Genomic DNA, 22,848 nt, shown 5'->3' with positions numbered 1-22,848 from the left:
AAGAAAATTGATACCGTTAATTTTATAACTATCACTGGGTCGATGCCTCTGCTGGTGGACTATTAGTCCCCGAGGGTATCACTAGCCCAGTAGCCAGTACTTCGGTACTGGCATGAAAATACGGATTTTTTTTTGTGTTATTAAAATTTGCTGTTACAAAATGATAGAAATTATTATAGATTAAGGAATGTATCTCCCTCATGCAAAGCTCTGATTCCTTTCACGGATTTGGCTATACTTTTTGGATCTTTTTGATTATAGCTCTTCATCTTGTTTATAAGCTTTGGATTTCAAATATTTTGGCCACGAGCATCACTGAAGAGACATGTATTGTCGAAATGCGCATCTGGTGCAAGAAAATTGATACCGTTAATTTTATTACTATCACTGGGTCGATGCCTCTGCTGGTGGACTATTAGTCCCCGAGGGTATCACCAGCCCAGTAGCCAGTACTTCGGTACTGGCATGAAAATACGTATTTTTTTGTGTTCTTTAAATTTGCTGTTACAAAATGATAGAAATTATTATAAATTAAGGAATGTATCTCCCTCATGCAAAGCTCTGATTCCTTTCACGGATTTGGCTATACTTTTAGGACCTTTTGGATTATAGCTCTTCATCTTTTATATAAGCTTTGGATTTTAAATATTTTGGCCACGAGCATCACTGAAGAGAAATGTATTGTCGAAATGCGCATCTGGTGCAAGAAAATTGATACTGTTAATTTTATTATGAGTATGTTTGCGGTTTTGATTGTAGTTCAATGTTTCTGTTGTTCCGTTGTTTCCCACTTTTTGTTGAGGTGTAATACCACTATTGAGTTTCCCCTATTAGTCTTTGTTAAATTGGACTTTAAAAAAATGTGCAGAAGTTATCTTTGTTTCAAATAAATAAATACTTGGCATGGGTCAAGTTTTCTTCTATCTGGTTCTATAGAAAAAATTTCACATAATTTTCCCCCCAAATATGAAGAATAGCAAAAATAGAATACCGCTGTGAAATGAAAAATAAAAAAACATCATTGGAAGTTAACCAATCGAATTTCACCTTTTTAAACCGTGTGCAAGCTTTAGTTACCATGGAACTTCAAGTCATTATAGTTTATTTGATACAGAATAATATTTTCTTGCTTATAAATTAGCTTCAGTAGCAAGATAAATTACTTTATAGGTAAAGAAAATATGAAAAATTTGACAAAAGGAGTACAGATAAAAAGTTCTACGAAAGGTGTTCAGATAAAAAGTTCCACGAAAGGTGTTCATATACTGACTACCGTAACCAAGACAACAGAGACGACAACAGATGATGGAAGTACGATATTCTTATTTTTCTTCTGAATTTTTATTAGTAACTTCCTTTTGGTAATTTTCCTTCATTAGATAGTAACGTATTTCAGTTGATAGACTATCATATGGCATGTTCTCGTGGCAGCAAATCTTTGATCACATCTTTTTAACATTAATTACGATTTTGAGAGACATGGTGATCGAAATTTCAAGGCCGTAGCGCATGTCTCTTTAAAGTGAGGGAAATCTCGAAAATTTTTGAGCCCTTTTTTTAGGGGGGTTCGGGTGTCTGAAACGGGAGAAGCTTATTTCAGCATTACTATTTATAGTAAAAAAAAAAATAAAAAAAACAATATAACAGAAATGCGTTCTTTTTATTAGCTAGCCTAGTAAGTAACAAAACAAGTTTCAATATTAAAGTTAATCTCTGTTGGTCAACCAAAACATTCCCATTCTCCTGTTACCTGTACTATCGAAAAGCTTCAACACACATTCTTATGTATTATATATATATATATTTATGTCCAACAGCAAGTAATAAGCTTCTAAAAGACGAGAACATGTTATAAGCATTAATTAATATATATTTATTATACATAATCATTAACGGTTAAACCATAAGAATGGGTACAGAGAAGACTAGACCAACATTGTTACTAAACCGGATTTTTGACGTTCTAATGTCACAAGTGATCACAAGTTATCTGTAAACATTCCGCTGGAAGACACGTCAACCTACTGGACACATTATTCTACCAATTTTTAAGTCATTGGTTTGACCTACCGGGGTTCGAACCCACGACCTACCGCACTAGAATCAATGGAACACGCTAGCATACAACCAAACAATGCTGATCATAATCAAAAGAAGAAACACGAAACAAACAAATTCAAACAATACCAAAAATATATTCCATAAAAATTGAGAATGGAAATGGGGAATATGTCAAAGAGACAACAACCCGACCATAGAGAAGACAATTATTAAAGATAAATGAAAATCATGAATTGCCTTATACATTAAAGACTTCCATAGAAAAGGCGCTTCATGATTTTGTTTAAATTAATTATAAATAATTATTATATTTTTGGTAAATGAATTATTTTATCGATTAACATTTGTTGTTAAGTGATTTGATAGTGTAAACATTTTTATCGGTAATTTGTACATTTTTCCTTTGATGTGTACTCGCTGATAATGTCAGTATCAGTGGACTGGCCGTGATATAAAAATTATTGGGTTAGTACGCAAATGACATGCGCGAATGCAACGCGTAAGGATCTACTTTCCATTTTCATTCACAAAATTGCGCGTGATTTTTATCGCAGAAACGCACGAGATTTTTGGCGAATGAAATACTTGACATTGATTATAACTTTCACAAAGTTAGTTTAGCCTTTTTTGTTGTGAAAATGTGAACAGAAATTTAATGCATGAAAAAGTCAACAGACTTTATAAAAAAAATGCGTTATCTATAATTGATATATGAATAAACTAACACATCGTCCATGGTGTTCCAATCCGAGTTTTTATTCATACAATACCAATACATAGCCTGGTGCCATCCCAAGTAGTTTTCTTTTTCTGTTTCTTGAGAAGTATTTGTTTTACCTGTTCAGTCACTATAAAGTGTTACAATTCATATTTAAACGCAACACATAAATATTGACCAAAAAGGTACCGCTATTGCATGAGTGAAGCTAGAAAAAAATGAAATTTACGCATTTTCGACATATAAACATTGTCAATTTAAAGACAGATATTCATAGAACAAAGAACAAAAAAGTGAACTTATTCATATGCGGATCTAGGATAAATTTTAAAAAGGGGGTAACCGGGGCACCATAAAATGTTTGAAATAATTATGAAGTAGACAAGAAATGAGCTTGTTCAGATAATTTACAATCTAGTCAGCTTTAAGTAAAATATAATTATAACTTGACGTCGTTGAACTTAAAAATGATGATCGATGAAAAATCTGCTGATAAATATCGTATCATTCTAATGTTCTGACTTGCTATGCTCGAGGGGGGTAGGATCTTAATCGGGACTCGTGATTTCAGGATATCGGGATTTACTTTTTTCAAATCACAGGAGTTTTAAATCCTATCAATAAGGGATTAAAAATATACCAAAGTCGACTCTTCGAGAGAAGCTCTACTGTGATAGTCGACTCTTCGAGAGCTCTACTGTGATAGTCGACTTTGGTATATTTTAGAACTCTTCGAGAGAAGCTCTACTGTGATAGTCGACTTTGGTATATTTTAGAACTCTTCGAGAGAAGCTCTACTGTGATAGTCGACTGTGGTATATTTTTAACTCCTTATTGATAGGATTTCAAACTCCTGTGATTTAAATTCGGGACCTTGTGATTTCGTGTTTTTAAACCCGGGATTTGGGATCAGGACCCTCCTACCCCCTCTATGTAGATGCTTTGTGAAAAATAAAGAAATCTGACTTACCGGTATGCTACCATTATATTTGCCATTGTTAGAGTCATGTCCAAAGCAGAATATTAATGAAACACATGCAATAATTCCTTTTCAATACTTTGGACAAGAGAACGCCATGTTTACTGCACTGTGACAAAATTTCAAATGACGTAATGCACCCTGTGACGTCAAGTGTGATTCGCCGTGATTCGACGCGAAAAAGAAGTTCGTTTGTTATTTTCTCTATTATTGTCGTAATTTTAATTTTTTTTAAATTACCGATAAACAGAATAAAGGACTTTTTGTTTTTGATACTGACTTTATCACAGAAAATATCAGGCTCGCCCTTCGGGCTCACCTGATATTTTACTGTGATAAAGTCAGTATCAAAAACAAAAAGTCCTTTATTCTATATGTATTACTATAGCGTTATGGATTCAAAAATAAACCAAGGGAAGTAATAAGCCAGCATACTTATAGGGGGTGTTTATACTCATTAATTACCTTTTGCATCTTTTTTTCTCTTTAAAGAACCCGTTTTCAACCAGTTTTGTTACGACATTAAGTTTTGTTTCAAATTTTGTATTTTGATTTGTATTCGGAAGACTTATTTTTTTACCGTCACCGCTATGTTAAAAGCTGTAATCGCTGCTGCAGATTGGACACACTGTATGTAGTGTGCCAGTAGATAATTTGAAACTCGAAACTCGCATATTGATAATGTGAAATACATGATTAAAAAAAATGACACTTCTAAAGTTTGGTCGTCGTTTCAAAAGTGAGACATTTGCCTCATTTGCCTCCATTCCGCTACGGCCCTGGACTTGGATATTGACATAAAGTTTAGTTTAATGATCTCGTCGTTTATTTGGTTCATATATATAAACCAACAAATGTCATCATATGTTTATCGTTGGCTTAATATTTGACTTCATTTCACTATACATTTCTGACTGAAGAACTGAAATTTGAGTGTATCGTAAAATCTTCGTTAACAAAACAGAAATAAGATATTGAAGAACACAAATATGCCACCAAACTTTTTTTACATTATCCACATATTATGCAATATTTGTTTTAACATTTTGTACTTTAGTGTTTTTCTGTGTGTTTTCAATGTTATATGTTTAACATTTAAATGTCATTTTAAAAACTCATATTCATTATTCATTTGACGATTGACGACGAATATTTCGCGCTAGTTATTCTCAAACATGCTATTTGCTATTTTATGGTTAGTACTTTAATTACTGCATACATTTTAATATTAATGCGTACAGAACACGAAAGTGCTCCCATATTATTGATTACTTTCAACACTGCACAAAAATGTTACGACTGATGCAGTGGTAGAGTCTATATTAATCTAAGTCTTAAGGTGGTACCAAAGACCTTGACTAAAATCAATTTGACTCGTTTAATTTAAATAAATAAATAAATATTTGACAAAATGTTAACTTTGACCCTTTGTTAAAAATATGAAAATTTGAAAAGAAACCTGAGCCACACACTTTCTCGGAATAAATTCATTGGATATATAGCAGTTTGACAAACGCTAATTTTGACAATTGAAAAGCTTTATATTTCTTGTACTTTAGAACGTGATTGAAACATTCAGCAGATTTTTCAGAGTTATCTCCCTGTAGTATTATGTACCACCTAAAGTATGTAATGTATTACTTTAAGGGATAAACAGCCAGCAAACTGTGGAGAACACCGATTCAAGTGAAGTGGAAATAGTCACAAACTCGGGTATGAATAATCAATTTATATAAACATGTTACACCTCATATCATACAAATGTCTCATGTAGAGCAGGATCTCAGACAACACTTCCGAAGCATTAATTGTTCTCTTTAAATCATGAGTTTTGAATGTCTGATTGGTACTTTCCGTCTCATTTTTTACAATAACAAACTGCTTACAAAGAAATATGGTCTAAAGTCTATGATATTGTTGGAAATATCGATCAAATGTATTTTAATTGGGTCTACAGAAATTTGCCGTAAAGTTTGATCTATAGGAACAAAGAAATATTTATACATTAACAGAGCACACTGCTTCTCTGTGGGAATACAAATCATATAAAGGGAAAATTAGTGGATTAAGACGAACCCAAAAATGTCATATCATAAAAACCACATGGCTTCAATCATATCTGTGCAAGACTATTGAGTGTACCTTTCGGAAGTTTATTTTCTGATAGAGTAATTGTAGCACATATAAAAAAAAACAGAATAATTTAAGACCATTTTATGTAGTAAGAAAGAGAGAAAGGATGAAAAGTGTAATTATGTGGTCCCGACAAAGTTTTCAAAATAAACGACTGCAATCCTTTCCAATAAACTCATCATAGATACCAGCATTAAATATATGTACGCTAGACGCGAGTTTCGACTTCAAAAGACTCATTAGTTTCGCTCAAATAAGAAAAGTTCTGTGTTTTGAAGAGAATTTAGAACACAAAGTTTCGAAAGGTATCTAAATACGACTAAGCTAATTATGATAGTTCTATTGATTACTGTTTTTTTTTTGTAAAAATAAAAAATGCACATTTTCAGTGTCTGCAAATGTCGATTTTGATGCCAATGATTGAGAATACTTTGAAACACCTTTTGCAAGTCGACCGACAATTCGATCTACATACGTATAATACTTCTAGAGCAATCGAAGTGTGCATAATTTCTTTTTATACATACGAGTAAGTTAAGTGCTAACGTAAACAATTTCTTTGACGTATTAATGTAAATGTTTTGGTCAAATCCTCGCATATGATATATACTTTTTTTTTTTATAAAATGCACGCGTGGCATATACATTTTAGAAATTTATTGTATGAAACATATCAATGATATGATATTTTGTTGTTGTTTAGGACGACCCTGTCAAGGAGAGTTTTATCATGGTATATTAGGAGCTGGACTTATCCTTGTTTCATGTTTATTGGTTATATGCAGTGCTTGTTTCAACCGTAAATGTCGAACCAAGACATTAGAACAAAGATAGAAAGATAAGTCAACAAGTGATATACAACTCAACAAGACAGAAGAACAAAGATAGAAAGATAAGTCAACAAGTGATATACAACTCAAATAGATGAATAAAGAAGAAGATAACAAACCAAATGTGCAAGAAAAGGACAAAAAATACAATAACTAAACTTACTATATGTAAAATATTTTTGACATGCAAATTTCTAAAATCGATTTGGGATCAAATGAAACTTAGAATATGATATCATATAATATCACTTGGATCACATTTGTATGGAATACATGATAAACGAGACAAATTATTAAAGTATTTATAATTTACTAACAATGATACTTTTTACGGTATTTACAAAGGATATAATATATACGAGCAAAAAACAAAACCAGTTAATGATTTAGAATGGAATTTCTTCATTATAACGAGATATTAAGAAATAAAAAATGCAAACGTGAAAACTACAATATATAAAATATCATATTATCTTATTTTTATTCAGTTGCATATCATTGTGAGCTAACTTTTATTATATTATTATTATATATATTGTGCACTAACAAGTACTAATCTCACCACTAAAAGAGGGACGAAAGATACCAAAGGGACGGTCAAACTCATAAATCTAAAACAAACTGACAACGCCATGGCTAAAAATAAAAAAGACAAACAGAAAAACAATAGTACACACGACACAACATAGAAAACTAAAGAATAAACAACACGAACCCCACCAAAAACTAGGGGTGATCTCAGGTGCTCCGGAAGGGTAAGCAGATCCTGCTCCACATGTGGCACCCGTCGTGTTGCTTATGTGATTACAAATCCGGTAAATAGTCTAATTCGGTAGGTCATATTCATGAAAGGGAAGGGGATTGTAGTTACGACGTAAGGAACATATCCGATATCATTTGTGAAACGGTTATTCCATAACGGTCAACCAACTCGTGATGGCGTCCGTAAAATTTACGAAGGGATGATTTCAACTTCACCATTTGGAATTCTTGGTTTAATAACTTCCTTGTGAGCAGCAAACCTCTATCAAGAAAATCATGATAGGAAATGCAAGCACGGGAATATCGTATCAATTGGGAGATATATACCCCGTATGCAGGTGCTGCTGGAATGTTGCTACTTAGAAATGGAAAGTTCACAATTGGAAAGCTGAAATCATCTCTTTTGTCGTAAAGTTTTGTTTTCAACCGACCTTCATTGTCAATTTCTAGATGTAAGTCAAGATATGAAGCCGACTTAACTGTATCTGTAGTATCCTTTATCTCTAGTTCGATTGGATAGATGCGTTCCACATAGTCACCAAATTTTGAATTGTTTAGTGAAAGAACATCATCTATATAGCGGAAAGTAGAGTTAAAGGATATTGCTAACTTCTTATCTTATACTAATATGATATGAACTAACGTTAACGAGGCCGGTATAAGGTACCGGTACTTTGTGTATCTCTAACAAAATTAAAGTTCAAATTAAATTATATATCATTAAATAAAGATAAAGAAATGCAAGGACATGAGTTCTAATCAAGGAGAAATTTTCTACGAAATAGTGCATTTTTATGTATGTCGGCGTTTGTTTTGTTGAAGTTCAGTGTTTCTGTTGTTTCAATGTTTTTCTCTAATAGTTTATTTTTTCCTCGGTTTTAGGTTTAGTTTTTCAAATAGGATTTGTTTTCGAGTATTCGATTGATGACTATTGAACAGGAGTATGCTTCTGCTGCCTTTATCTATGTGTGAATCTATTGAGGAAAACTAAATGACACATTATAATAATCCTGATCAGAATGCTATAAAAAATATCGAAAGTTCAGGTCTACCAAAACGTCCTTATTTTGTTATCTAAAATAATTGTCTAACAAATGAATATGAGGACAGATTTAGTTTCTAATAAGAATATGTCTAAAGTGTAATATTTTTTTAATATAATATTACAAACATGCGCACATATAATGCAAAATCATAGTCCATATCGATGTAGGGAAACTTTTAGGTGAAATATTTGACCTTATGTTGAAGTAACATCTTAAGTATTGGTAAAACTCCCATCACACCTGGTTATATAAATCTCTTTTTAAAACTTGTTAAAAACAAAGGATTTTGTACCCAAGGAGTACTTAACTTATATGTTTTTTTGACAAAACCTTTCGTAAATCTGATACAGAATGCTGATCAAACATCGTTTTTGATTTAGCTGTTTAATTTGAAGATTTTAAAATCACCAAATGAACATGTGCCGACACGAAAGGACACCCCTATTCCGGAATGCTTAACTTTGTAAATAAAGAGGGAATACAATGGACCAATAGGTTGAACTGTGAGCTACTACAATTCAAAAATAATAAATTTTGAAATACCATATTCAGTAAAATCGTATTTAAACTAACAAGGTTATTTGGTATAATTGCCAATGAAACAACTATTCATTTAAGTTCAAATGAAGTTGGTGTAAGCAATTGTAGACAACAGTACGGACTTGAACAATAAAACAACCAATACCATAAATTACCAATGTTATTTCAACTGATAGGGCTGAGCTTAAGTTTTAATTTGCATAAGGACAGTCTATTTGAAGATCTGTGTGATAAGGATGATTGTCGTTATAATTATTACTGATTTCTTATCACCTATCAATGTCATCAAAGGAATTTAGGCAGCAACCATTTGATTTTCGGGGGGGGGGGGGGGGGGGGGGGGCTATGGTTTTTTTTGGAAAAAAAAGTTTGTTTCCAGTTTTTGGAGAAAAAAATAATTTGTTTTTGATTCTGAGAAAAAAAAATTGTTTGTTTCACCCTCAGCTGCCACTATATGTAATGCTAAAATTGAAAGAAAAACTTTGTTTTCGACTTGTCGCGAAAAAAAATAGATTGTTTTTCGCCGCAGGCGAAAAAAAAAATTTGTCCAGAAAAAAAAACCATAGCCCCCTCCCCCCCCGAAAAACAAATGGTTGCTGCCTTACAAAACAATGACTGGACACCTCATTGATGAGTTTATCCTAAAACACCTATCTATAGATGTACTGGTTTATTGTGAGCGAATCGGTTAAACTCCACCCAGTCAAGTGAAATAAATCGAGTAATACTCGGCTATAAAAGGTCTCGAGATAACAAAAAATGTGAACCAATTCAAACGAGATAACTAATAGCCTAATGTATAACAAAACCATTCACGTAAACCAGGTATGAGACATAAACGAACGACTACCGCAGGTTTGAACGGAAAAGGGCATACAGGGAATGTATACGAACAAACTTTAAACATTATTTGCAGTTACTAGTAACTCAAAAGCTCTGTACAAGACACAAAACCAATAAACATAAAAACAAAAGACACAAAGCCCCGAAATAAGAGAATTCCCTGTTACGGAAAGCTAAACGATTGTGATAACATTCTGTCGTATTCTTGAAATTGATGAAATAGAATTGCTTTTATATACAAGAGGAAGCACAGCAATGGCCTAACTAAATTTAAAAATGAATCAAGGTAAAGAATTAGTTAGAATTGTCTGGTGATCGTATAGTGTGGACGGTTTTGTTTATGCAAGAGGTTCTGTAATACAAGCATATGGTGAGTTACTGGTGATCTATGTCATAATTTTATGGATACGAAGGTATGCATCTACCTTACGTTTATGGCTTCTTTATAAAAGACAATTGCTTAGTCATCAAGGCTAGGTAAAGGGTCGTCTGGCATCTTAGTTCGTCTGATAATGAGGCTATAAAATGTCATTTTCACTGACAAGAAAACACATTTTTGTTATGGTGCCAACTAAACCCGCCTCCGGTGTGTAGAGGACCCATTTGTAACCTTGTTATTTTTTGCTCTTTTTTCGGGTTGTTGTCTCTTTGTCACATGCTCTATTTTTTTCGGAGATTTTTTCTTACTTTTTTCTATTGTCATATTTAATGTAGCCATCTTCAGGTTAACACAAGTAAGCTTTTAAACTAAAAGTTCCAAATGGTGAAGTTCAAATTAGCCCGTTGTAAATTAGACGGAAACCATCATGATTTGGTTGACTGTTATGGAATAACCATTTCACTGATGATTTCGGATGTGTTCCTTATGTCGTAACTACAATCTCTTTACCTTTTCACGAATATTACCTACCGAATTAGACTATTTACCGGGTTTGTAAAAATTTATGCAACGCGACGGGTGCCACATGTGGATCAAGATTTGCTTATCCTTCCGCAGCACCTGAGGTCATCCCCAGTTTTTGGTGGAGTTAGTCTTTAGTTTTCTATGTTGTGTCTTGTGTACTATTATATGTTTGTTTCCGTTTTAGCCATGACGTTGTCAGTTTGTTTTGACCGATGAATTGCAATAGCCCTCTGGTATCTTTCGAACCTCTTTTTTTAACGCAGTCAATAATATTAATTCTAACTTCAATTTATTTAGACTTTTTTTGTTTCAAAAAAAAGTAAAATCACAAAAATACTGAATTTAGAGGAAAATCAATTCGGAAAGTCCATAATCACATGGAAAAATGCAACCTAAAATCATCCGAATCTGAGATATTGCTTATCATCTTCATTTTAATGATCTATGAGTTTGACTATCCCTATGGTATCTTTCGTCCCTCTTTTAAGTGTACCATTGTATACCATTATACCCTTATAACCTAATTTACGGATTGTAAAAGATCCAGCTATTCATCATTCTTTATACGGAGTTTGTGAAGTTTTTGTATTCAGTATAATGACGGTAGTTTTTCTTCTTTTTCTTTGATGTCAATATCAAATGAAAGATCAAATTTGTGATTTTGTAAAATTTCATCCTTTGTAAATGATGTTAAAGAATATGTAGGACTACCAGTTGTGCTGTATATTCCGAGCTATTTTTTGAGACATTGCAAATAAGGGTTTTACATACGGAGACACTATTATTGGAAGCTTTATCTACTGGACCAACGACATATTTGTAATGCAAAGAGAATGAATAAGTGCAACAGTAGTATACCGCTGTTCGAAATTCATAAATCGATTGAAAAAAAACAAATCAGGGTTACAAACTATAAATGGCAGAACATATAGGACAGAGAAACACACGAATAATAGAAAAGGTGCCAGGTTTAAAATTTAATACGCCAGACCCGCGTTTCGTCCCCTCAAGACTAACCAGTGATGCTCTGATGATAAAAGTTCTTTTTCCTCTTGTTCTTATTCTTGTTCATTCTTGTTGCACAAATTGTAAAAAGTGTTCATCATAATGAACGTTTGTCCAAGTTTTAATTTGATATGAACAAACGTGTATGGTAAACTACCTCCAACTAGAGGTCGGTCATATAAAAACGTATCAACCGTATCGTATTCGTTGACGTATCCGCATCTGCAGATATATAAAAAAAAATATTATGTGATCCCGAGCTTAAGACTATTAAACGTGTTGCTTCAATATTTTTTTTAATAATTAGAATCTGTCCGAAACAAACAAACATTCACTTTCAATATTTGCGATAGTGGTGTTTTGTAAAATAATAAGGGGGTACTTTTACATGCCCATAAAAAGGAGCCAATGTAGAGCAGGTACACAAATATCGTACAAAATCCTTTAATAATATATTTTTAAAATAATTCAAAGTCATATATGAATAAACAAAAACAAAATTAAATGTACTAATTATATAAATATTAGGAACTTTGAATATTGTTCATTTGTGATTTTATCATAAAAGGTAATAGAAACACGAGTTGTCTTCATATGTCATATAAATACATTTGAAAAAACGTGTTGAGTATATCTGTCAAATAACAATTTGGTTCTTCGTGAGCACAAGTTAGCACACAAACAAACGATTTTACCGTATTCACTCCTATCGTGTCTTTAAACTGTCCAAACTATCCGGAATATCTTTAAAAGTCGTGTTTCATGTTCCACAAAAACTCGATATTTGTTTTGTTGATTTTTTTACATTAGAAATTAATCAGTTTCCCATTTGCATTATTGAAAGTACATAAAATTAAAGCTCGGAATCACAAACAGTTTTATTGGTATATCTGCAGATGCGGATGTGTCAACGTAACTATATGATACGGTTGTCACGTCTTTAAATGACCGACTTCTATTAAAACTTTAATCTAGCTTATTACAAAATTATAAACTGATCAAAATTCTTCTTAGGCATATATTTATCAAACATGTGTACTGAGTGTCACGTTTATGTAGCCAAATCTTTATGCAACGGACGGATGCATGCACTGATTGCAAAACATAATAATGGACATTTTCATAGGTCAGACATAAAAATTCTAAATTTATAAAACATGTGTGTCGATTATGTTTGTATTATTCCTTAAATATACTCTGTTTGCAGTATCTCTCCAAAAGTTCCCCATCGCACCGATTTCGAAGTAAGAAATGTATTGAGGATAGTTTCCCTAGAAAAAAATATCTGAAGTACCCGTTTCCCAAGAAAAGTATAGGTTCTGTTGCTTAACCACTTAAACACACGTGTGATAATTTTTTTTTTACATGTATGACATTCAGAATGCTTTTGATGCTTCACGTTTCTGTTCAATTGGTTGTATTTCCGTTGTCTATCAATTCATTAATATTTTCCTGTTATCATCAGACTAACTATTGTTCTAAAAAATACACCAGGAAATTATTACTTATATCATTTGTATATTACCACAGTTGGAACTTTTCTAACCGCTAAAAGGTTTGTATTTTTTTCTATATTTTAAATATGATATGAATATTTTAGTAAAAGAGAAAAACATCATTTACAATACTGAATTCAAGTTAAGTTATAAATCTACCTGAACTGATATTGGAGTAAGACCAAGTCAAGTGTTTAAAGAAGGGTAGTATCGTCTGGTATGTATGCATCACTCCTCATGTCACGCAACAATCATTTCTGGTAGTTCCAAAAGAGTAGCGAAAGATACCAGAGGGACAGTCAAACTCATAAATTGAAAATAAACTGATAACGCCAAGGCTAAAAAATAAAAAGACAAACAGACAAATAAAAGTACAGAAGACATGTATAAAATAGCACACTCAGTCTAAAGACTAATCAACACGAACCCCATCAAAAATGGGGACGGATCTCAGATGCTCCGGAAGGGTAAGTAGATCCTGCTAAGACGATAATCAAACTGATAAATTCGCCTTTCTATTTGCAAGTTACTAGACAAAGAATGCTACGTAAACCACCTGCTTTTTGATGAATATATCATCAAAACAAAGAATAGTGAATGATTGGTGGGCTCAATGACACAGTGGGGTGGTCTCCACCTCTCGGTGTTAACTGCAGTTTATTCAAATAAAAATGACGTTTGATAAAACAACAAGTATAATATTGAACTAAAGCTCGTGTGTTATTTGAATAGAAAAAAATGGTTCCTTCCTTGTATTGCGTTGTACATTATGAAAACCACTTCAACTTGACCGAAAAGTCAGTACAGTTAAATCAATTTTACATTTCCGCTACTCATAACGATTGAAAACCGAGTGGTGTAAATAACAAAATTAAAGTTCCATTTGCTTTCAATTTGTGACAAACTTGTAGTATAGTGTGATGTATATGCATGACAAAAATAACGTTGTACATAGTGTTTGTGTCAATTGTCGTAACACATTGGAAATGTCGTAATGAACGTTCAGGATTTAACAAAATATTTAATGTCTATCTCCGTTTTGGTTATACATTTGTATAGCAGCTACTCGTGATTTACCAACATGATAGTTTTGGTGTATTTGCATTAAGATCTAGTTCGAAAATTTACCAGCAATAACATGTTCACTTATCCAAGACATAGATTACCTTAGCCTATTTGGCACAACTTTTTGGATCTTTTGGTCCTCAATGCTCTACAACTTTGTACTTCTTTGGCTTTATTGCTGTTTTGATCTGAGCGTCACTGATCAGTCTTGTGTAGATGAAACGCACGTCTGGTGTATTAAATATAAGTCTGGTACCTTTGATAACTATTTACCTATATTTTTCATTTTGTAACATATGTATAACAGGATAGCATATAACAAAGCAATTACTGCTAATTTCCTAAGTGACTATTAATATCAGAACGTCAAAAATATTCCAAATGAGGCCATAGAAATAGGTTCTAAAAAAGTAAAATCACGTAGATACTGAACTCCGAGGAAAATTAAAAACGGAAAGTTCCTAATCAAATGGCAATATCAAATGATAAAACACATCAAACGAATGGACATCGACTGTCATATTCCTGACTTGGTACAGGCATTTTTAAATGTACAAAATGGTGGATTGAACCTAGGTCACAGTCATGAAAAGGGAACGCGATTGTAGGTACGACATAAAGAACCTATCCGATATCATATGTATAACGGATATTCCACAACTGTCAAACAACTTGCGATGGTGCGAATTGATGATTTCAACTTCACCATTTGAACTCTTGATTTAAAAATGAATGATCACAATTGGGATGCTGAAATCATCTCTTTTGTCGTAAAGTTTTGTTTTTAACCGACCCTCGTAGTCAATTTCTAGATATAAGTCCAAAATAAATGGCAAAATCAAACGCTCGAACACATCTAATACATCTATCTACTAAAATTAAAAATTACAGATGCTAATTACATTTAGCTGTTTCCAAATTAACTGCATTTTTGAAGACGATAAAGAGTGCTTTCGCCGCTTGTGTTGAATGATAAAAAAATATATAAAAAAAAATTTGTTGATCATTAGATTTTATATGCGACGCGAATAAAATGCATTTGTTCTGTGTATAATTACGAAAAAAAGTAATAAACAATTGTTTCTGGTTCCAGTTTTAGAAATGTTTACTTATCGTTCTGTACACGAACTTTTGTAAGAAATTGAAGATATAATCTTTATGTTTTTCACTTCAGATAGTATACTGGAATTCACCCTTTAAAATGAGATTTTTGCTTCTGATTGTTATTCACTGCGTATGCGCAGAAGGTAAGATTGTTGGTGTGTATGAGAGATAACGATAACTCAAAAATAACCAGATAAACTTAAGATTTGTTTTCAAAAGAGGGGCGAAAGATACCAGACATTGCCAGAGGAACAGTCAAAGTCATAGATTGAAAATAAACTGAAAACACCATGGCTTAAAAATAGAAAGACAAAAGGGAAGGGTATTGTAGTTACGACACAAGGTACTTATCCGATATCATCTGAGAAACGGTTATTCTGAGACTAAATATTTCAATACCATGACACTTCATTATATATTCTTGAGATAAATCTCATGGTCACATGTCTTTTCGGTTGCAGTGATTTCAATGTCAAGCTCAAAGTTAAATTGTCCATGTTGATAACTGTTGATTGTTTTATTTTTGTTCCACACTATCCATAGTGTTGTCTCTTTTTATACGCTTAGCGATTGTTGATTTACAAGGTTCCTTCTGTGATAGTCTAAAATTGTGTTATCACGATAAGGGACAGGCTTTACAACACTAAGGGGATGATCTTTGATTAAAAAAGTTCCTATGCAGGAATACATAAGCTTACGGAACTGTTAAATAAAGATAAAAACGATACGAAGGAATTTTGTAAAAATGAAATGTTAACACTAGAAATCATTTACTACACTGAATTGATATGAAAATATTGTAAAGACTTAGATAGGTTAGTCATATGATTACGTTAATTATGATTGTATATTTTAGACATATTTGGTGAAACTGTCAGGTCCAACGTGTCAGCACATACGTATATTGGAGACACATGTGTTCTGACGTGTAATTTTACATTTGGCGCTACAAATAACAGATGGCGTCGTTTGAAAGATATTATTGCAAAAGCATCGGAAGTTAACTTGGCGAACCCTCACCGCAGCCGTTATGATATTGTCGGACAATTGAAGAATGATGAATACAATCTTCAAATTTCCGATGTGACACACTCTGATGCTGGTCTTTACTGGTGTGAAATGAATTTGAATGGAACAATTACGAAGCAATATTACATATTGTACATATCAGGCAAGTCATTAGAAATATATATTCCGAATGGTAAAATGTCTATCGAAATTTGAAAATGAAAGCATCCATTTCAATTAAGCATGCCTTGTAAAGTGGAATTGATATTTTCGATTTTTTCTTCGTTTCTTTAGCAATTATATTCAACAAGTGACCGAACAATACAGTAATCGAGTAGCGCATAATTTATCATAAGTGCTATTTGGTCAGGGCTGGATATTTGTTCCTTATTTAAATTCATAAATAAGTTATTCTTTTTATAACATTTGACCAATGTATATCAATTGAAATAAAGTAGAAATTGAAAGGAACTATATTTCTTTCTTCGCGTCTAATGTGTAACGTAACCGCAGAGCATAATTCAACGTACAAAAGCATCTTTTTTTCCATCGGGACTCGAACCCTTGAACTCTTTGTTACAAGGCAGAGCGTTAACCAACTGTTTCTTCCTTAGATCTATTGCTTAAGGCTGACTTAAGTCTCTACCAGATGAAAAGTCTGGAATATGGCATTTGTTATCATGTAGTATTTTACTATGTATGTTGGCGTTTTTTATTGCTGTAGTTCAGTGTTTCTGTTGTTTTGTTGTTTTCTTCTTATAGATGAGATGTTTACCTCGATTTTTATTTGTATTTTTTTTCTCTTAATCGATTGATGACTTTTGAACAGCGGTATACTGCTGTTGCCTTTACTTGACAACGCATATTGTTGCATGACGACACATAAGTGAAATTTTCCGATTTATTTTACATGTGAAATTATTGGTTTTAATTTTTACTGGTATTTGATTGCTTACGTATTATAAATGCTCTAACCGAAGCATTTTAAAGCCAATGGCTGTATAAAAAAACATGTGGAGTAAGTTTAAACGGATGAAAATTAAACCAATTACACAATTGGCACCAGATATAAATGGATATACATATGAAGCCAGTTGTTGGAGTGGGTTGTGGCGCTGTGTGCAGTGTAGGCGATGTCATAGAAGCATGGGTTCGAATCCAACTACTCTAAATATCACCACAACAACGTTTAATTTATTGTTCCCTCGCTGGTTCGGTCTGATAGGTCTTGGTGGTCGAGCCGTCTAGAGCGATGGACACAGTGAAGGTAGTGTTGTCTCAATATCACAACTGCATGAGTTCGAATCTCGGCGACGAAAGAACAAGAATTTGCTTCCGCAATTTGCAGATTTAACATTGTTGTGCTGATATTTAGAGTAGTTTTAAATATAAAATACGTGTTCAGTCGTATATCACCTTCATTGATGATCCAATTGATAATCTTTCGTAGAATTGTCACTTTTTACGTCGTGCTTATCATATATGAAATTATATATTGTTTTTTTATAATGTTTTACTTGTTCTTTGTGCTACCTTTTCCTAATAAATATGATTTTCATATCTCATATTGATAATTTAATCATATTCATAGTTCATAATTAATTCATGTTCATCAGTGATTCATATTCATTTTAATTTTTTTTAAGTTTGACGATTAACGCGATTTTCTCTTTACTTCTTATAAAAAAATGTATCAGCTTTTTGACATTTTGTATAAATAAATGTACAATACATAAAAGGATTGCGGGAATTAATATAAAAAGAAGGTCCAAAATGAAATCAAAACGAATTTAATTTAGTTTTAAGTAGTAATGCGTTTTTTCAATTGTATCACCGGTTGGTTAATATTGATATCATGAAGAACTGATCAGGTGAGTTGTCGGTACAAATTACTATTAAAATAGTTATTCTTCAGACATGTTCATGGGTTTAGTGTAGTTTTCATAACTTATGCTTACGCATACTTTTTTTTAATAAACATTTGTCATGAATGCATAAAACGTACAGAAATTATATAAACATTTTTATAATGGCTTCGGTTTTTGATGACATGTTTTTAATGAGCGATGAGAAACATACATTTCACTATCATATGGAGGAAAATTTAGGAAAACATGCATTGCTATTTTCCATGTGTAACTCGTATCGGTAATGTTTTTTTTAAAAGAGATATGATACAAGTGACTATAGTTGATCTAATATGAACTCCCGGGTCCTCTGTGTCGTACCAACACTTTTTGTCTACATGATATAATTTCGGTGTAAATTAGTTTTTTCGTCGGTGTTTTTTTTTCCATGACATTGTCATTTATTCAAGTGTTGTTAATACACACACGAGAAGAAAAAATAGACCACTTTCGAGTTGAATCCTTCACCGGAAAAGTTCGCCAATTACTCGCGCTTTTATTCTGTCATTTATCAAATACAGGGGATTCAAGTTCATCATGCATATTCGCGATCCTCATTGTGCAGAATCAACAAAAATAATATTTATTCTGTAGATACTACACCACATTTCCCTAATGACTGTAGATCTCTCGTACAATTTCGACACCAAATAGCTGTAAATTATTCAATTCAAATATGCCAAAAAACAAATTTTATTTTTTATTTTTTTGTTTTTAAATTCTTATTATAATATCCTATTTATTTTAAAAGAGAGCAGAATCACAACTATTATGGAACCGTCTACAGACAATATTGAAGCAGGTAGGAATCTACACGCTTATATTTCAGACATAACTTGTCAACCAAAACAAAGATTCTCATTTTGCTATTCCTTCTATGTTACCAGTTAACTACTATCGCCTTAATTTTAAAAGCAATGAAAACTATCTGTTCTTCTTCTCCCTTTACTTTGAGTTTTCCTGAGAATTCTATATGACAGCTGTCTAACTGTATTTATAATGGTATATTTCTTTGAGATTCAAACAAGGAGATCCTATCTTGGAACTATAGTAGGTAAACAAAACAAAACTTTTATGAAGTATCTCAACAAACGAGGCATGGTTTCGAAAATCAGCTCTTTTTACCAAGTGCAACCTATACAGTAAAATCAGTGGTTTTTTTTTTAAATATTACAGTATTAATTTTCAAATGGATTTTGTATGTGTTGTCGATGATGTCACGTACTGATCTTGGTTCGTGTGACGTGAGTATCCGGGGCAACCGTCACCAGTGTTGCGTGAATCAAAAGAAAATAAGAGATGAATGAGTTTCACTAAAAGCTTGACGCATAACGAAGCTAGGTAAAGTAATATTTGCGACAGAAAAAATATTTTTGATACCATAATAGTTTGTTTTGGTACACAATAATATTCCCTTGCTTAGAAATTTGCATCTCAAGCTTCAGCACCAAGATCAATTAATTTACAGATAACAAAAATATAAAAAGTTCAACGACAGGAGTTCAGATACAAAGTTCGACAAAAGAAGTGCAGAAAACAAGTTCTACGAAAAGAGTACAGATAAAAAATTCCACGGAAAGAGTACTGATAACAGCAACCGTTACCAAGACAACAGAGAAGACAACAGACGAAGGAGGTATGTTCGTATTATTATCTCTCGTGAATTTTTATAAGTATTTTCCTTTTGGTAATTTTCATTCATAAGTTTCGTATTTCAGTTGATATTATATCCCAGGACATGTTCTCATGGTGGCAAATCTTTGATCACTCCTTTTTTTTAACATTATACACGATATTTATAGTTATGAGGATCGAGATTTGGTTGTTGACATAGAGTTTTGTTTAAAGACTTATTGATGAATTTGCTTTTATTTATGAGGTGCAGAGTCAACGACGCATCATAAAATTATTACTAAACAGAACATTGAATTAAAACTAGGAAAAGAAAAAACGTTTGAACTGCAAAGAGCATTTAAAAAATGAGTACTTCCTGCATGTTTGAACGAATTTCATTGGAATGCTCAAGTTTAACTTTGAAGACCCTGCGTGAAATATTTAACAAATCAATTTCAATCAGTAAATAAATCAGTATAATCTGTATCCCCTGGATTCATATACGAATAGGATCATAAAAATAAAATCATTTGAGTCAGGAGTATCTGCTACTAGACTTAATTTATTGACCATGTGACCTAATTCATTTTCATTCTGTTTATACTGGTATTTCATATGTAATGTAATGTGTTGTACAATAGATTTATCTTAGTCTTATATATGTATTGTTTTAAGGAATAAACAGCCAGCCAACTGTGGAGATCACCGATCCAGGTGAAGTGGTCACAGTCACAAACTCGGGTATATTAATCAATCAATGTAACCAAAATAAGCAAACGCACAACCAGAAACATCAAGTTAAAAGAACTGCATTGTTTAAATAAAAACGATGGCAGACAAAACATTGCACAGAAAAGTAACGACTGAATAAAACAACCCCCACCAAAATCTGAATGTAGACTTTAAGTGTTCAAGGGAGATAACTAAGCATTCGTTGTTTTCTTGCCTATCGATTCGTAAAATGTACCAATCCGAAACTTTAAACAATAACGGTACTAGATGCGGATTTCAAACATGTCTGTTCCGTGATGCTCGAGGCTAAATTACAGTTAATAAAATCATTAACACATATTAAGAAAAAATGCTTTCATATAATATGGTCTAATGTATCTAGGGTATCGTTGAAAATGTCTATCAAATGGTGTTTAATTTAGGGGCTGGATGGATCAATTTTAGTGATATAAAAAAATGAGAAAACTTTCGAGTACATTTTTCAACAAGATCAACCAAACAGTCGATTTATACACCATGTTATTATAGCACTATTCGACTTGTGCATAACTTTTTCCTCGTTTTTTTTTACATACAAGTTAGTTAAATGTTTTCACATCAAATACTCGCCTATAACATATATTTATGTTATTATAACATTCACACGTGGCGTATACATTTTCGAAATACATCTTTTAAAACATCAACCAATTATTCGAGATTTTTTTGTTGTTATTTAGGACCATCGCTACCAGAACACTTTTATTATTGGTTGTTAGGAGCTGGGCTTGTGTTGGTGTTATGTTTATCGGTTATATGCAATGCTTGTCTCAACCGAAGATGTCGAACCAAGACAATAGAACAAAAGGCAAAAGATAAGTTGGAGAGCGAGATAAAACTCTTACATGGCGAAGAAGATAATAAACCAAATGTGCATGGAAAGGCCATCATGGTCCAAATCGAGGAGGAATCTTCTATGTACGAATCAATCGATGAATACAAAATGACGCATTATGATTATCCTGATCAGTATGATATAAGACAAATCGAAAGAAGTCCAGGTCTACCAATGCGGCGTGATATGTTAACGTCATCCAAACCATCACATTTAGACATTGTCGACGAAAGCGTTTCAACTAAAGTAGTTAGTTCTACGGGAGATCTGAGTGTAAATAAATCAAAACCTGCAGAATTAAGTACGTCGTGTACAAATTTGTCTCTAAACAACAATGCAGGTAAACTATCACCAAATTTAAATAAAGAAAATCAAGTGAGAATAGTGCAAGTACATTCCGAAACGAAGCCAGTATCTATAAATTCGACTGACGAAGATGAATCGTCAGACAATTGTGACGTTGCATCCGTTAAAACAGATGATTATCTAAATCCATACGTCCCACTCATCACAGATGAAATAGAATATTTGCACAGTTACACTACCGCAATAAAACAAGAATTGCCTGCAATAAACAAGGCAATGAGTACAAAAGAGTCCAAAATAATAATTTCGTTAAGTGGAAATCACTCGGTTTCGAAAGACAATGCCACTGATACATATTTGCCTTTAAATACGAATGAAATTGAATATTCACATACTTACACACCGATTACATCTGAGTGTACTTACACAAAAACAAAATCAACAACAAAACTCGAAGGTGTTCAATTGCATACACAGTTCAAGTCCGAAAATGATTTAGTTACAAATCACTCAAACTTTAAAGACGATGCTACAACTTTATATGAACCTCTAAACACAGATGAAATAGATTATTTGCAGACATACACACCTATTATGTCTGAATCTACTTACTCCAAAACAAAGTCTAGATGCGCTGAAATAAGTTCTTTAGATGAAGTATCTTGTTTGAAAAACAGTTTTCTAACCCATGAATATGATGACTGTTTTAGTTCCAACACTAATTTGTCAAAAGTGTAAATATTTTCTATATTTTTTACTAAAATATGCAACAATGATGCAATTTTATTTGTTATTTCACTATGTAAATATTTATAGCTAAATAAATTTCTTATATTGGTTGAGTATGTTATCAGAGGTCCTAGGCTTATAATTTGATACGCCAGACGCGCATTTCGTCCAAATAAGACTCATCAGTGACGC

At 32.6% G+C, this 22,848-nt stretch overlaps 2 protein-coding genes across 2 annotated transcripts; both read left to right on the top strand.

Annotated features, from left to right (window-relative positions):
• Positions 1–1,174: 1,174 nt before the first annotated feature.
• On the top strand, positions 1,175–7,107 carry LOC139522275 (uncharacterized). Its single transcript, XM_071315827.1, has 3 exons — positions 1,175–1,311; positions 5,406–5,471; positions 6,595–7,107. Exons 1-3 carry the CDS (start codon positions 1,182–1,184, stop codon positions 6,723–6,725), a joined length of 327 nt encoding a protein of 108 aa, XP_071171928.1. The 5' UTR covers positions 1,175–1,181; the 3' UTR covers positions 6,726–7,107.
• Positions 7,108–13,249: 6,142 nt separating this feature from the next.
• On the top strand, positions 13,250–22,766 carry LOC139522806 (uncharacterized). Its single transcript, XM_071316369.1, has 7 exons — positions 13,250–13,376; positions 15,557–15,629; positions 16,343–16,657; positions 19,153–19,203; positions 19,870–20,037; positions 20,691–20,756; positions 21,467–22,766. Exons 2-7 carry the CDS (start codon positions 15,584–15,586, stop codon positions 22,663–22,665), a joined length of 1,845 nt encoding a protein of 614 aa, XP_071172470.1. The 5' UTR covers positions 13,250–13,376; positions 15,557–15,583; the 3' UTR covers positions 22,666–22,766.
• Positions 22,767–22,848: the final 82 nt, after the last annotated feature.

Source organism: Mytilus edulis, chromosome 5, assembly GCF_963676685.1.
Source record: "Mytilus edulis chromosome 5, xbMytEdul2.2, whole genome shotgun sequence".
Lineage (NCBI taxonomy): Eukaryota > Metazoa > Mollusca > Bivalvia > Mytilida > Mytilidae > Mytilus > Mytilus edulis.
This window is presented reverse-complemented; position numbering and strand designations above follow the sequence as displayed.